Consider the following 18047-nt stretch of genomic DNA (forward strand, 5'->3'; position numbering starts at 1 on the left):
CCTTTCTCCTGTAGTGTGGTCAGTCCACGGGTCATCATTACTTCTGGGATATTAACTCCTCCCCAACAGGAAGTGCAAGAGGATCACCCAAGCAGAGCTGCTATATAGCTCCTCCCCTCTACGTCACACCCAGTCATTCGACCAAGAACCAAACGAGAAAGGAGAAACTATAGGGTGCAGTGGTGACTGGAGTATAATTTAAAAATTTAGACCTGCCATAAAAAAACAGGGCGGGCCGTGGACTGACCACACTACAGGAGAAAGGAATTTATCAGGTAAGCATAAATTATGTTTTCTCCTGTTAAGTGTGGTTAGTCCACGGGTCATCACTACTTCTGGGATACCAATACCAAAGCTAAAGTACACGGATGACGGGAGGGACAGGCAGGATCTTTATACGGAAGGAACCACTGCCTGAAGAACCTTTCTCCCAAAAACAGCCTCCGAAGAAGCAAAAGTGTCAAATTTGTAAAATTTGGAAAAAGTATGAAGAGAAGACCAAGTTGCAGCCTTGCAAATCTGTTCAACAGAGGCCTCATTCTTAAAGGCCCAAGTGGAAGCCACAGCTCTAGTGGAATGAGCTGTAATTCTTTCAGGAGGCTGCTGTCCAGCAGTCTCATAGGCTAAACGTATTATGCTACAAAGCCAAAAAGAGAGAGAGGTAGCAGAAGCTTTTTGACCTCTCCTCTGTCCAGAATAAACGACAAACAGGGAAGAAGTTTGGCGAAAATCTTTAGTTGCCTGTAAATAAAATTTCAGGGCACGGACTACATCTAGATTGTGCAGAAGTCGTTCCTTCTTTGAAGAAGGATTCGGACACAATGATGGCACAACAATCTCTTGATTGATATTCTTATTAGTGACAACCTTAGGTAAGAACCCAGGTTTAGTACGCAGAACTACCTTATCGGAATGAAAAATCAGATACGGAGAATCACAATGTAAGGCTGATAACTCAGAGACTCTACAAGCCGAGGAAATAGCCATTAAAAACAGAACTTTCCAAGATAACAGCTTGATATCAATGGAATGAAGGGGTTCAAACGGAACACCCTGTAAAACGTTAAGAACTAAATTTAAGCTCCATGGTGGAGCAACAGTTTTAAACACAGGCTTAATCCTGGCCAAGGCCTGGCAAAAAGCCTGAACGTCTGGAACTTCTGACAGACGCTTGTGTAAAAGAATGGACAGAGCTGCGATCTGTCCCTTTAAGGAACTAGCAGATAAACCCTTTTCTAAACCTTCTTGTAGAAAGGACAATATCCTAGTAATCCTAACTTTACTCCATGAGTAACTCTTGGATTCGCACCAATGTAAGTATTTACGCCATATTTTATGGTAAATCTTTCTGGTAACAGGCTTCCTAGCCTGTATTAAGGTATCAATAACTGACTCCGAAAAACCACGCTTTGATAAAATCAAGCGTTCAATTTCCAAGCAGTCAGCTTCAGAGAAATTAGATTTTGATGTTTGAAAGGACCCTGAATTAGAAGGTCCTGTCTCAGAGGCAGAGACCAAGGTGGACAGGATGACATGTCCACTAGATCTGCATACCAGGTCCTGCGTGGCCACGCAGGCGCTATCAGAATCACCGATGCTCTCTCCTGTTTGATCCTGGCAATCAATCGAGGAAGCATCGGGAAGGGTGGAAACACATAGGCCATCCCGAAGGTCCAAGGTGCTGTCAAAGCATCTACCAGGACTGCTCCCGGGTCCCTGGACCTGGACCCGTAACAAGGAAGCTTAGCGTTCTGGCGAGACGCCATGAGATCTATCTCTGGTTTGCCCCAAAGTCGAAGTATTTGGGCAAAAATCTCTGGATGAAGTTCCCACTCCCCCGGATGAAAAGTCTGACGACTTAGGAAATCCGCCTCCCAGTTTTCCACTCCAGGAATGTGGATCGCTGACAGGTGGCAAGAGTGAGACTCTGCCCAGCGAATTATCTTTGATACTTCCATCATCGCTAGGGAGCTTCTTGTCCCTCCTTGATGGTTGATGTAAGCTACAGTCGTGATGTTGTCCGACTGAAACCTGATGAACCCCCGAGTTGTTAACTGAGACCAAGCCAGAAGGGCATTGAGAACTGCTCTCAATTCCAGAATGTTTATTGGAAGGAGACTTTCCTCCTGAGTCCATGATCCCTGAGCCTTCAGGGAATTCCAGACAGCGCCCCAACCTAGTAGGCTGGCGTCTGTTGTTACAATTGTCCAATCTGGTCTGCTGAATGGCATCCCCCTGGACAGATGTGGCCGAGAAAGCCACCATAGAAGAGAATTTCTGGTCTCTTGATCCAGATTCAGAGTAGGGGACAAATCTGAGTAATCCCCATTCCACTGACTTAGCATGCACAATTGCAGCGGTCTGAGATGTAGGCGTGCAAAGGGTACTATGTCCATTGCCGCTACCATTAAGCCGATTACCTCCATGCATTGAGCCACTGACGGGTGTTGAATGGAATGAAGGACACGGCAAGCATTTTGAAGCTTTGTTAACCTGTCTTCTGTCAGGTAAATCTTCATTTCTACAGAGTCTATAAGAGTCCCCAAGAAGGGAACCCTTGTGAGTGGTAAGAGAGAACTCTTCTCTACGTTCACCTTCCACCCATGCGACCTTAGAAATGCCAGTACTAACTCTGTATGAGACTTGGCAGTTTGAAAGCTTGACGCTTGTATCAGAATGTCGTCTAGGTACGGAGCCACCGAAATTCCTCGCGGCCTTAGTACTGCCAGAAGAGAGCCCAGAACCTTTGTGAAGATTCTTGGAGCCGTAGCCAACCCGAATGGAAGAGCTACAAACTGGTAATGCCTGTCTAGGAAGGCAAACCTTAGATACCGGTAATGATCTTTGTGAATCGGTATATGAAGGTAGGCATCCTTTAAATCCACTGTGGTCATGTACTGACCCTTTTGGATCATGGGTAAGATTGTCAGAATAGTTTCCATTTTGAACGATGGAACTCTTAGGAATTTGTTTAGGATCTTTAAATCCAAGATTTGTCTGAAGGTTCCTTCTTTCTTGGGAACCACAAACAGATTTGAGTAAAAACCTTGTCCGTGTTCCGACCGCGGAACCGGATGGATCACTCCCATTAGTAAAAGATCTTGTACACAGCGTAGAAACGCCTCTTTCTTTATCTGGTTTGTTGACAACCTTGAAAGATGAAATCTCCCTTTTGGGGGAGAGGCTTTGAAGTCCAGAAGATATCCCTGAGATATGATCTCTAACGCCCAGGGATCCTGGACATCTCTTGCCCAAGCCTGGTCGAAGAGAGAGAGTCTGCCCCCCACTAGATCCGTTCCCGGATCGGGGGCCCTCACTTCATGCTGTCTTAGGGGCAGCAGCAGGCTTTCTGGCCTGTTTGCCCTTGTTCCAGGACTGGTTAGGTTTCCAGCCTTGTCTGTATCGAGCAACAGCTCCTTCCTGTTTTGGTGCAGAGGAAGTTGATGCTGCTCCTGCCTTGAAGTTACGAAAGGCACGAAAATTAGACTGTCTAGCCCTAGGTTTTGCTCTGTCTTGAGGCAGGGCATGGCCTTTACCTCCTGTAATGTCAGCGATAATTTCCTTCAAACCGGGCCCGAATAAGGTCTGCCCTTTGAAAGGTATGTTAAGTAGTTTAGATTTAGAAGTAACATCAGCTGACCAGGATTTTAGCCACAGCGCCCTGCGTGCCTGAATTGCGAATCCGGAATTCTTAGCCGTAAGTTTAGTTAAGTGTACTACGGCATCAGAAATAAACGAATTAGCTAGCTTAAGGGTTTTAAGCTTGTGTGTAATCTCATCTAATGGAGCTGATTCAAGGGTCTCTTCCAGAGACTCAAACCAAAATGCTGCTGCAGCCGTGACAGGCGCAATGCATGCAAGGGGTTGCAATATAAAACCTTGTTGAACAAACATTTTCTTAAGGTAACCCTCTAATTTTTTATCCATTGGATCTGAAAAGGCGCAGCTATCCTCCACCGGGATAGTGGTACGCTTAGCTAAAGCAGAAACTGCTCCCTCCACCTTAGGGACCGTTTGCCATAAGCCCCGTGTGGTGGCGTCTATTGGAAACATCTTTCTGAATATAGGAGGGGGTGAGAAAGGCACACCGGGTCTGTCCCACTCCTTAGTAACAATTTCAGTAAGTCTCTTAGGTATTGGAAAAACGTCAGTACTCGACGGTACCGCAAAATATTTATCCAACCTACACATTTTCTCTGGTATTGCAACTGTGTTACAATCATTCAGAGCCGCTAAGACCTCCCCTAGTAATACACGGAGGCTTTCCAGCTTAAACTTAAAATTTGAAATGTCTGAATCCAGTTTATTTGGATTAGATCCGTCACCCGCAGAATGAAGCTCTCCGTCCTCATGTTCTGCAAATTGTGACGCAGTATCTGACATGGCCCTAATATTATCAGCGCACTCTGTTCTCACCCCAGAGTGATCTCGCTTACCTCTAAGTTCTGGTAATTTAGACAAAACTTCAGTCATAACATTAGCCATGTCCTGTAGTGTGATTTGTAATGGCCGCCCTGAAGTACTCGGCGTTACAATATCACGCACCTCCCGAGCGGGAGATGCAGGTACTGACACGTGAGGCAAGTTAGTCGGCATAACTTCCCCCTCGTTGTTTGGTGAATGATGTTCAATTTGTACAGAATGACTCTTATTCAAAGTAGCATCAATGCAATTAGTACATAAATTTCTATTGGGCTCCACCTTGGCTTTTGCACATATAGCACAGAGATATTCCTCTGAGTCAGACATGTTTAACAAACTAGCAATTAAACTAGCAAGCTTGGAAATACTTTTCACTCAAATTACAAGTAATGTGAAAAATGCACTGTGCCTTTAAGAAGCACAGAAAAAAATTATGACAGTTTAATAATAAGGAACTGGAAAAATTATAACAATCAGATTTTTCCCAGTAAAGGCATAAATTTAGCAAAGGATTGCCCCCATTAGCAATGGATAACTAACCCTTAATGGCAGAAAAAAATGTACAAAATATAAACGTTTTTTATCACAGTCAAAGCACAATCTCACAGGTCTGCTGTGAGTGATTACCTCCCTCAAAATAGTTTTTGAAGACCCTTGAGCTCTGTAGAGACGATCCGGATCATGCAGGAAGAGAAACAGACTTTTGACTGAATTTTTGATGCGTAGTAAAAGCGCCAAAATAGGCCCCTCCCCCTCACTCACAGCAGTGAGGGAAGTTCAGTAAACTGTCTCAGATTAAAATAAACGATAGCCAAGTGGAAAAACAGTGCCCAAAAACAATTTTTCACCCAGTACCTCAGATATTTAAACAATTTAGCATGCCAGCAAAAACGTTTAAAATCAAATATCATGAAATGCCATTAACAGCCTGTTGCTAGACGTTCCCACTGCAAGTAAGGCTAAAGATTATATGCATATAGTATTACCCAGAGAAGTGCCATTCCCCAGAATACAGAAGTGTACACATATATACATAAACAGCCTGATACCAGTTGCTACTACTGCATTTAAGGCTGAACTTACATTATATTGGTATTGGCAGTATTTTCTCAGTCAATTCCATTCCTCAGAAAATAATATACTGCAACATACCTCTTTGCAGGTGAACCTGCCCGCTCTCCCCTGATCTGAAGTTTACCTCACTCCTCAGAATGGCCGAGAACAGCAAAATGAATTTTAGCTACGCCGGCTAAAATCATCAAAAAACTCAGGTAGATTCTTCTTCAAATTCTACCTGAGAAGGAACAACACACTCCGGTGCTGTTTTAAAATAACAAACTTTTGATTGAAGATATAAAAACTAAGTATAATCACCACAGTCCTCTCACACATCCTATCTATTAGTTGGGTGCAAGAGAATGACTGGGTGTGACGTAGAGGGGAGGAGCTATATAGCAGCTCTGCTTGGGTGATTCTCTTGCACTTCCTGTTGGGGAGGAGTTAATATCCCAGAAGTAATGATGACCCGTGGACTGACCACACTTAACAGGAGAAAGATTTGCTATGGAGTTATCCATTACAGCCGTTAATTGTTGCATGGTAATAAGTATTGGCGCACTAGATGTACTAGGGGCCTCCTGTGTGGGCATAACTGGTGTAGACACAGTAGGGGATGATGTAGTCTCATGTTTACTCCCCTCATTTGAGGAATCATCTTGGGCAATATCATTATCTGTGGCATTACTGTCCTTACTTTGTTTGGACACTATGGCACAATTATCACATAAATTTAAATGGGGAGACACATTGGCTTTCATACATATAGAACATAGCTTATCTGATGGTACAGACATGTTAAACAGGCTTAAACTTGTCAACAAAGCACAAAAAACGTTTTAAAAACAAAATTTATGCTTACCTGATAAATTCATTTCTCCTGTAGTGTGGTCAGTCCACGGGTCATCATTACTTCTGGGATATTATCTCCTCCCCTACAGGAAGTGCAAGAGGATTCACCCAGCAGAGCTGCTATATAGCTCCTCCCCTCTACGTCACCTCCAGTCATTCGACCAAAGGACCAACGAGAAAGGAGAAGCCCAAGGGTGTAGTGGTGACTGGAGTATAATCCAAACATTTTTTTTAGCCTGCCACAAAAAACAGGGCGGGCCGTGGACTGACCACACTACAGGAGAAATGAATTTATCAGGTAAGCATAAATTTTGTTTTCTCCTGTTAAGTGTGGTCAGTCCACGGGTCATCATTACTTCTGGGATACCAATACCAAAGCAAAAGTACACGGATGACGGGAGGGACAGGCAGGCTCTTTATACGGAGGGAACCACTGCCTGAAGAACCTTTCTCCCAAAAACAGCCTCCGAAGAAGCAAAAGTGTCAAATTTGTAAAATTTGGAAAAAGTATGAAGAGAAGACCAAGTTGCAGCCTTGCAAATCTGTTCAACAGAAGCCTCACTCTTAAAGGCCCAAGTGGAAGCCACAGCTCTAGTAGAATGAGCTGTAATTCTTTCAGGAGGCTGCTGTCCAGCAGTCTCATAGGCTAATCGTATTATGCTACGAAGCCAAAAAGAGAGAGAGGTAGCCGAAGCTTTTTGACCTCTCCTCTGACCAGAATAAACGACAAACAGGGAAGACGTTTGACGAAAATCCTTAGTTGCCTGTAGATAAAATTTCAGGGCACGGACTTCATCTAGATTGTGTAGCAGACGTTCCTTCTTCGAGGAAGGATTAGGACACAAAGATGGAACAACAATCTCTTGATTGATATTCCTGTTAGTGACCACCTTAGGTAGGAACCCAGGTTTAGTACGCAGAACTACCTTGTCTGAATGAAAAATCAGATAAGGAGAATCACAATGTAAGGCAGATAACTCAGAAACTCTTCGAGCCGAGGAAATAGCCATTAAAAACAGAACTTTCCAAGATAACAACTTGATATCAATGGAATGAAGGGGTTCAAACGGAACACCCTGTAAAACATTAAGAACTAAGTTCAAACTCCATGGCGGAGCAACAGGTTTAAACACAGGCTTGATCCTAGCTAAAGCCTGACAAAAAGCTTGAACGTCCGGAACTTCTGACAGACGTTTGTGTAAAAGAATGGACAGAGCTGAAATCTGTCCCTTTAAAGAACTAGCGGATAACCCCTTTTCTAAACCTTCTTGTAGAAAAGACAATATCCTTGGAATCCTAACCTTACTCCATGAGTAACTCTTGGATTCGCACCAATATAAGTATTTACGCCATATTTTATGGTAAATCCTTCTGGTAACAGGCTTCCTAGCCTGTATTAAGGTATCAATAACTGGCTCAGAAAAACCACGTTTTGATAAAATCAAGCGTTCAATTTCCAAGCAGTCAGCTTCAGAGAAGTTAGATTTTGATGTTTGAATGGACCCTGGATCAGAAGGTCCTGTTTCAGAGGTAGAGACCAAAGCGGACAGGATGACATGTCCACTAGATCTGCATACCAAGTCCTGCGTGGCCATGCAGGTGCTATTAGAATCACTGATGCTCTCTCCTGTTTGATTCTGGCAATCAATCGAGGAAGCATCGGGAAGGGTGGAAACACATAAGCCATCCCGAAGGTCCAAGGTGCTGTCAAAGCATCTATCAGAACCGCTCCCGGATCCCTGGATCTGGACCCGTAGCGAGGAAGCTTGGCGTTCTGACGAGACGCCATGAGATCTATCTCTGGTTTGCCCCAACGTCGAAGTATCTGGGCAAAGACCTCCGGATGAAGTTCCCACTCCCCCGGATGAAAAGTCTGACGACTTAAGAAATCCGCCTCCCAGTTCTCCACTCCCGGGATGTGGATTGCAGACAGGTGGCAAGAGTGAGACTCTGCCCAGCGAATTATCTTTGATACTTCCATCATTGCTAGGGAGCTTCTTGTCCCTCCCTGATGGTTGATGTAAGCTACAGTCGTGATGTTGTCCGACTGAAACCTGATGAACCCCCGAGTTGTTAACTGGGGCCAAGCCAGAAGGGCATTGAGAACTGCTCTCAATTCCAGAATGTTTATTGGAAGGAGACTCTCCTCCTGATTCCATAGTCCCTGAGCCTTCAGAGAATTCCAGACAGCACCCCAACCTAGTAGGCTGGCGTCTGTTGTTACAATTGTCCAGTCTGGCCTGCTGAATGGCATCCCCCTGGACAGGTGTGGCCGATAAAGCCACCATAGAAGAGAATTTCTGGTCTCTTGATTCAGATTCAGAGTGGGGGACAAATCTGAGTAATCCCCATTCCACTGACTTAGCATGCACAATTGCAGCGGTCTGAGATGTAGGCGTGCAAAAGGTACTATGTCCATTGCCGCTACCATTAAGCCGATCACCTCCATGCATTGAGCTACTGACGGGTGTTGAATGGAATGAAGGACCCGGCATGCATTTTGAAGCTTTGTTAACCTGTCTTCTGTCAGGTAAATCTTCATTTCTACAGAATCTATCAGAGTCCCCAAGAAGGGAACTCTTGTGAGTGGAAAGAGAGAACTCTTCTTTTCGTTCACCTTCCATCCATGCGACCTTAGAAATGCCAGTACTAACTCTGTATGAGACTTGGCAGTTTGAAAGCTTGAAGCTTGTATCAGAATGTCGTCTAGGTACGGAGCTACCGAAATTCCTCGCGGTCTTAGTACCGCCAGAAGAGTACCCAGAACCTTTGTGAAGATTCTTGGAGCGGTAGCCAATCCGAATGGAAGAGCTACAAACTGGTAATGCCTGTCTAGAAAGGCAAACCTTAGATACCGGTAATGATTTCTGTGAATCGGTATGTGAAGGTAAGCATCCTTTAAATCCACTGTGGTCATGTACTGACCCTCTTGGATCATGGGCAAAATTGTTCGAATAGTTTCCATCTTGAACGATGGAACTCTTAGGAATTTGTTTAGGATCTTTAAATCCAAGATTGGCCTGAAAGTTCCCTCTTTTTTGGGAACTACAAACAGATTTGAGTAAAACCCTTGTCCTTGTTCCGACCGCGGAACTGGATGGATCACTCCCATTAATAAAAGATCTTGTACGCAGCGTAGGAACGCTTCTTTCTTTATTTGGTTTGTTGACAACCTTGACAGATGAAATCTCCCTCTTGGGGGAGAGGATTTGAAGTCCAGAAGGCATCCCTGAGATATGATCTCTAACGCCCAGGGATCCTGAACATCTCTTGCCCAAGCCTGGGCGAAGAGAGAAAGTCTGCCCCCTACTAGATCCGGTCCCGGATCGGGGGCCCTCGATTCATGATGTCTTAGGGGCAGCAGCAGGTTTCCTGGCCTGCTTGCCCTTGTTCCAGGACTGGTTAGGTTTCCAGCCTTGTCTGTAGCGAGCAACAGCTCCTTCCTGTTTTGGTGCAGAGGAAGTTGATGCTGTTCCTGCTTTAAAATTACGAAAGGAACGAAAATTAGACTGTCTAGCCCTAGGTTTGGCTTTGTCCTGAGGCAGGGCATGGCCTTTACCTCCTGTAATGTCAGCGATAATCTCCTTCAACCCGGGCCCGAATAAGGTCTGCCCTTTGAAAGGTATATTAAGCAATTTAGATTTAGAAGTAACATCAGCTGACCAGGATTTTAGCCACAGTGCTCTGCGTGCCTGAATGGCAAATCCGGAATTCTTAGCCGTAAGTTTAGTTAAATGTACTACGGCATCTGAAATAAATGAGTTAGCTAACTTAAGGGTTTTAAGTTTGAGTGTAATCTCATCTAGTGTAGATGATTCAAGTGTCTCTTCCAGAGACTCAAACCAAAATGCTGCTGCAGCCGTGACAGGCGCAATACATGCAAGCGGTTGCAATATAAAACCTTGTTGAACAAACATTTTCTTAAGGTAACCCTCTAATTTTTTATCCATTGGATCTGAAAAAGCACAGCTATCCTCCACCGGGATAGTGGTACGCTTAGCTAAAGTAGAAACTGCTCCCTCCACCTTAGGGACCGTTTGCCATAAGTCCCGTGTGGTGGCGTCTATTGGAAACATTTTTCTAAATATCGGAGGAGGTGAGAACTGCACACCGGGCCTATCCCACTCCTTAGTAACAATTTCAGTAAGTCTCTTAGGTATAGGAAAAACATCAGTACTCGCCGGTACCGCAAAATATTTATCCAACCTACACATTTTCTCTGGTATTGCAACTGTGTTACAATCATTCAGAGCCGCTAACACCTCCCCTAGTAATACACGGAGGTTTTCCAGCTTAAATTTAAAATTTGAAATATCTGAATCCAGTCTGTTTGGATCAGAACCGTCACCCACAGAATGAAGTTCTCCGTCCTCATGTTCTGCCACCTGTGACGCAGTGTCTGACATGGCCCTAATATTATCAGCGCACTCTGTTCTCACCCCAGAGTGATCACGCTTGCCTCTAAGTTCTGGTAATTTAGCCAAAACTTCAGTCATAACAGTAGCCATATCCTGTAATGTGATTTGAAATGGCCGCCCAGATGTACTCGGCGCTACAATATCACGCACCTCCCGAGCGGGAGATGCAGGTACTGACACGTGAGGCGAGTTAGTCGGCATAACTCTCCCCTCGTTGTTAGGTGAAATATGTTCAGTTTGTACAGATTGACTTTTATTTAAAGTAACATCAATACAATTAGTACATAAATTTCTATTGGGCTCCACTTTGGCATTAGCACATATAGCACATGTATCTTCCTCTGAATCAGACATGTTTAACACACTAGCAATAAACTAGCAACTTGGAAATGCTTTTCAAGTAATTTACAATAATATGAAAACGAACTGTGCCTATAAGAAGCACAGAAAAAATTATGACAGTTGAAAATAATTAAGTTATAGCATCAAATCTTTGTAAGAAATATACAATTTTAGTAAAGGATTGTTCCCATTAGCAAAGGATAACTAACCCTGGCAGCAGAAAAAATACACAAATAAACGTTTTTTATCACAGTCAACTACAATCTTCACAGCTCTGCTGTGAATGATTACCTCCCTCAAAAAAGGCTTTGGAGATCCCTGAGTTCTGTAGAGATGAACCGGATCATGCAGGAAGAAAATGAACCTCTGACTGAGTTTTTTGATGCGTAGTAAAAGCGCCAAAAATGGCCCCTCCCCCTCACACATAACAGTGAGAGAGATCAGTAAACTGCTTTAATTTAAACAAAACTATTGCCAAGTGGAAAAAATAGTGCCCAAAACATTTTTTCACCCAGTACCTCAGAGAAATAAACGTTTTTACATGCCAGCAAAAAAACGTTTAACCTCAATAAATGAATTGTTATTTAAAACCTATTGCAAGTCCCTGCAAATTAGGTTAAGTCTATGCATACAGTATAAATCCAGTGAAGTACCATTCCCCAGAATACTGAAGTGTAAAATATACATACATGACAGCCTGATACCAGCTACATCTACTGCATTTAAGGCTGAGTTTACATTATAACGGTATGGCAGGATTTTCTCATCAATTCCATGTCAGAAAATAATAAGCTGCTACATACCTTTTTGCAGATTAATCTGCCCGCTGTCCCCTGATCTGAAGTTTACCTCTCCTCAGATGGCCGAGAAACAGCAATATGATCTTAACTACTCCGGCTAAAATCATAGAAAAAACTCAGGTAGATTCTTCTTCAAATTCTACCAGAGAATGAATAACACACTCCGGTGCTATTATAAAATAACAAACTTTTGATTGAAGGTAATAAACTAATTAAATCACCACAGTCCTCTCACACATCCTATCTATTCGTTGGGTGCAAGAGAATGACTGGAGGTGACGTAGAGGGGAGGAGCTATATAGCAGCTCTGCTGGGTGAATACTCTTGCACTTCCTGTAGGGGAGGAGATAATATCCCAGAAGTAATGATGACCCGTGGACTGACCACACTTAACAGGAGAAATAAAACCGTTACTGTCACTTTAAATTTCAAACTGAAAACACTTTATTACTGAATATGTGAAAAAGTATGAAGGAATTGTTCAAAATTCACCAAAATTTCACCACAGTGTCTTAAAGCATTAAAAGTATTGCACACCAAATTTCAGAGCTTTAACCCTTAAATTAACGGAACCGGAGCCGTTTTTACATTTAACCCCTATACAGTCCCAGCTATATGCTTTGCTGAGACCCAACCAAGCCCAGAGGGGAATACGATACCAAATGACGCCTTCTATAAGCTTTTTCAGTGATTCTTAGCTCCTGACACATGCATCTGCATGCCTTGCTCTCCAAAAACAACTGCACATTAATGGCGCGAAAATGAGGCTCTGTCTATAACTAGAAAGGCCCCCATCTGAAAAAGGTGTCCAACACAGTGCCTGCCGTTTTTCTAAACGTTCCCCAAGATTATAATACCAATTATTAGTTAGAATCTGCATAATATGCCTAGTAAAGCAATCGTTTTAGCCCAGAAAAATGTCTACCAGTTTTTAAGCCCTTTTTGAAGCCCTTTATTCTTTTATGTTTAACTAAGAAAATGGCTTACCGGTCCCCATGAGGGGAAATGACAGCCTTCCAGCATTACATGGTCTTGTTAGAAATATGGCTAGTCATACCTTAAGCAGAAAAGTCTGCTAACTGTTTCCCCCAACTGAAGTTACTTCATCTCAACAGTCCTGTGTGGAAACAGCAATCGATTTTAGTTACTGTCTGCTAAAATCATCTTCCTCTTACAAACAGAAATCTTCATCCTTTTCTGTTTCAGAGTAAATAGTACATACCAGCACTATTTTAAAATAACAAACACTTGATAGAAGAATAAAACTACATTTAAACACCAAAAAACTCTTAACCATCTCCGTGGAGATGTTGCCTGTGCAACGGCAAAGAGAATGACTGGGGTGGGCGGAGCCTAGGAGGGATCATGTGACCAGCTTTGCTGGGACTCTTTGCCATTTCCTGTTGGGGAAGAGAATATCCCACAAGTAAGGATGATGCCGTGGACCGGACACACCAATGTTGGAGAAATAAAGGGACTTACCCCTAGGAATCATGCTGTGGAGCACACACACAGCTGCTCAAGGTGTGACAGGCATCCCCTCTGACAGTGACCTGAGTGAGACAAAGGAAAACCAGTGTAATTCGTCTACACTTATTTCCTAGGGGTAGTTAGTTAACTATCGACATGCTAACAGAGAACGATCCATGATGCATAATAGATCTAACCTTCACCACTACTCTCACTGAGAGATTTACATGGCTACTCCAATACCCCAGTCCTCTCTTGCAGGGAACATACCCATTAAAGATCTTCTATCTTCTAACACCTTCTCTGCCATTCTCCTCTAGTGAAGATAGGCAAAGAATGACTAGGGAGATGGGGAAGTGGGAGGGGTATTTATAGCCTTTGGCTGGGGTGTCTTTGCCTCCTCCTGGTGGTCAGGTGTTGATATTCCCAATAGCTATGAATGAAGTTGTGGACTCTCCCTGCCTTGGGAAGGAAATGTGTTTATGTCCCTTTAATAAAAAAATGTGATACTTCGTAAAACACTTTGAACTCAGTTAGCATGAAGAGTCTTTAGCAAATGCAAGTATTTTTACATGGTACTGTGACTTACAGGCCGGTTATCACTCCACTGCCAACTTCCTTCTTGAGCCAAATTTCTTTTGTTCAAACCAACCCAGACCCATCGTGCATCACTAGTGTGAAGAATAAAAAAAATAAAAAAATTAGAGTATAATTAGAAACTATGATTGCATTCAATTATTAAAATATTTTCTCTCTCTCTCTCTCTCTCTATATATATATATATATATATATATATATATATATACACTGTGTGTGTGTATATATATATATATATATATACACACACACACACACACTATCTCACAAAATTGAGTGCACGCCTCACATTTTTGAAAATGTTATTATATCTTTTCAAGTGACAACACTGAAGAAATGAAACTTTGCTACAATGTAAAGTAGTGAGTGTACAGCCTGTATAACAGTGTACATTTGCTGTTCCCCTCAAAATAACTCAACACACAGCCATTAATATCTAGACCGTTGGCAACAAAAGTGGAAATGTCCAAATTGGGCCCAAAATGTCACTATTTTGTGTGGCCACTATTATTTTCCAGCACTGCCTTAACCCTCTTGGGCATGGAGTTCACCAGAGCTTCACAGGTTGCCAATGGAGTCCTTGTTCCACTCCTCCATGACAAAATCACGGAGCTGGTGGTTGTTAGAGACCTTGCGCTCCCCCAACTTCCGTTTGAGGATGTCCCAAATATGCTCAATAGGGTTTAGGTCTGGAGACATGCTTGGCCAGTCCACCATCTTTACCCTCAGCTTCTTTAGCAAGGCAGTGATCATCTTGGAGGTGTGTTTGGGGTCGTTATGTTGGAATACTGCCCTGCGGCCCAGTCTCCGAAGGGAGGGGATCATGCTCTGCTTCAGTATGTCACAGTACATGTTGACATTCATGGTTCCCTCAATGAACTGTAGCGCCCCAGTGCCGGCAGCACTCATGCAGGCCCAGACCATGACACTCCCACCACCATGCTTGACTGTAAGCAAGACACACTTGTCTTTGTACTCCTCACCTGGTTGCCGCCACACACGCTTGATACCATCTGAACCAAATAAGTTTATCTTGGTCTCATCGGACCACAGGACATGGTTCCAGTAATCCATGTCCTTAGTTTGCTTGTCTTCAGCAAACTGTTTGCAGGCTTTTTTGTGCATCATCTTTAGACAAGGCTTCCTTCTGGGACGATAGCCATGCACCCAATTTGATGCAGTGTGCGGCGTATGGTCTGAGCACTGACAGGCTGACCCTGTCAGGCAGCACTCATAGGTCTATTTTCCAAAGACAACCTCTAGATATGACACTGAGCAAGTGCACTCAATTTCTTTGGTCGACCATGGTGAGGCCTGTTCTTAGTGGAACCTGTCCTGTGAAACCGCTGTATGGTCCCACCATGCTGTAGCTCAGTTTCAGGTTTCTTGGAAATCTTCTTATAGCCTAGGCCATCTTTATGTAGACCAACAATTCTTTTTTTCAGATACTCAGAGAGTTCTTTGCCATGAGGTGCCATGTTAAACTTCCCTTGACCAGTATGAGAGAGTGATAACACCAAATTTAACACACCTGCTCCCCATTCACACCTGAGATCTTGTAACACTAACGAGTCACATGACACTGGGGAGGGAAAATGGTTAATTGGCCTAATTTGGACATTTCCACTTAGAGGTGTACTCACTTTTGTTGCCAATGGTTTAGACATTAATGGCTGTGTGTTTAATTATTTTGAGGGGGGCAGCAAATTTACAATGTTATACATGCTGTACACTCACTAATTTACATTGTAGCAAAGTGTCATTTCTTCAGTGTTGTCACATAAAGAGATATAATAACAAATTTGCAAAAATTTGAGGGGTGTACTGACTTTTGTGAGATACTGTGTGTGTATATATATATATATATAAATATATATATATTATATATACATATACATACACACACACACACATATATATATATATATATATACATACACACACACACAGAAAAAAACAATTGTTTAATTAAAAATACTTTTTTATCCATTGCCGAGTGTGCAGGACATGGATGGTAACTTTAAAAAATAGTACCTAACTGTAGATGTCATACAAAACACTGGTGTTCGCTAACAAACCCCTCCCAAACATGCAGTTGCTTGACTCACAGCACATCCTTTTCAGGGGAAATATGAAAGCAGCAATTTCAATGTCAGGTGACCAGCTGCTCTTCTTCCCCCGCAAGGTCATGTGCAGAATCTGATCAAGTGCTGTTGCCCTCACACAAGGCAAGCAAAAAAGCTGTAGTGCCAGGGGTCTGAGCTGTGCACTGAGCTGGCCAAGTAGGTGCAAAGGTCAGGGGTCTGATCATATGGATGTCCATATTGTGAGGCTAGCATTAACCTTCATTCTGCCTACAGTTATCCAGTAATTCCTGAAATAACAAGAATCTTTCTACTGCTTCTTGATGTAGATGTTAATGACCCACTAAAAAAAAAAAAGGAGAACATAATGGAATTAGTTACCTGAACAATAATCGCAAGAATTCATAAAACACTTTCAAATCATCTAAATGGGCAAAACTTGTCAGATGTCCACCAAACTCTTCACAAAAACCTTCGGCTTCTTCCCAGGTCCTTTTGTTTAAAATTCTCTCATAGTGAAACAGCTAGAAGACAAACGTAAACAACATGAATTTTCTTCTACTAGATACGACGAGTCTACGGATTCATCCTTACTTGTGGGATATTATCCTCCTGCTAACAGGAAGTGGCAAAGAGCACCACAGCAGAGCTGTATATATAACTCCTCCCTTCTCTCCACCCCCAGTCATTCTCTTTGCCTATACTAGTAATAGGAAGAGGTAAAGTGAAAGAGGTGTTAAAATGATAGTTTTTATTTTCTTCAATCAAGACTTTTTTTATTTTAAATGGTACCGGTGAGTACTATTTTTCCTCAGGCAGCATATGGAAGAAGATTTCTGCCTGGAGGTTGATGATCTTAGCAGATGTCACTAAGGTCCATATGAGTTCCCACAGAACGGCTGAGGAGTATTACAGAAGCTTCAGTGTGGGGAACGTTTTCATGCTACAAGCATTGAGGTATGTTCAGTCATTTATTTCTGAAGAGACTGTGATATTTCAGAACAGGCTGACATAGTTCCCAAGAGGGAAGGGGTAAGCAGTAAACCTATAGACATAAGAAGGGGTATTACTGGAGAACTGTGTATGCATTTTTATGGGCTAAATGCAGCTAGAAAATGAGGCAGCATGGTTAGACACTGGGGCAGCATAACGTTTTTCTTTGCTCAAACGGTTAATAATCACTGGTGTTGGGCATTGTGCTTGGGGTTCACATGGCTTTATTGTACACTTCGGATGCTTAAATCCAAATGGCTAGTTTCTATACCGCTTCCTTGCGGTTTTTTAGGCTGAGAGTACATCGCATATGATAGGTTACCGGAGTCATAGTGAGACCTTTGTCAGACCCCTGAGGGCAGGTAGGCGCCACAGCAGAGCTGTGGCGAGGTGCAGGGGGTTCTTTAAGTTGTTTTCATAACGTTTTAGGTATAACGTTTTTTCTCATAGAGGGTTAATTTGTCCCTTACTTGTGGTGCAATATTAGGCTACAAAATAAGAAGGATATATGCTAAATGTATAAGCTTAATAGCATTCTGAAGCAGATTTGGAAAAATTGTGCGCTTTTTTACTTCTTAAAGGCGCAGTACCGTTATTCAACATTGGTGTTTTTTTCAATAAATAAAGTGTTTTCACTGCTTTTTGTGGTTATTACTAGCCTGTTCAACATGTCTGACATTGAGGAAAGTCAATGCTCTATGTGTTTAGAAGCCATTATGGAACCCCCACTTACATTGTGTCCCTCTTGTACTTAAAGGGCCTTACACTGCAAAGAACATATTTTAGGTGATAAAAGTATGTCTAAGGATGATTCTCAGTCTGAAGAAAATCAGGTTATGCCATCCAATTCTCCCCAAGTGTCACAACCTTTAACACCCACTCAAGCGACGCCAAGTACTTCTAGTGCGTCTAATTCTTTTACTCTGCAAGATATGGCTGCAGTTATGTCTATTACCCTTACAGAGGTATTATCTAAACTGCCAGGTTTACAGGGTAAGCACAGTAGGTCAGGT

The 18047-nt window shown here is 42.8% G+C and overlaps 1 protein-coding gene across 2 annotated transcripts in view; it reads right to left on the reverse strand.

Moving 5' to 3' along the window:
• Positions 1 to 18047, reverse strand: part of LY75 (lymphocyte antigen 75) — a 1208875-nt gene that overhangs the window by 458163 nt on the left and 732665 nt on the right. For both annotated transcript variants that reach the window (XM_053698349.1, XM_053698347.1), the window contains 2 exons: positions 16423 to 16565; positions 13950 to 14031 (listed from right to left, as the gene is read on the reverse strand). In XM_053698349.1, coding sequence (XP_053554324.1) covers positions 13950 to 14031; positions 16423 to 16565 — 225 coding nt within the window. The remainder of the gene's footprint in view (positions 1 to 13949; positions 14032 to 16422; positions 16566 to 18047) is intronic.

The sequence above is a fragment of the Bombina bombina genome, chromosome 1 (assembly GCF_027579735.1).
Source record: "Bombina bombina isolate aBomBom1 chromosome 1, aBomBom1.pri, whole genome shotgun sequence".
Taxonomy (NCBI): Eukaryota; Metazoa; Chordata; class Amphibia; order Anura; family Bombinatoridae; genus Bombina; species Bombina bombina.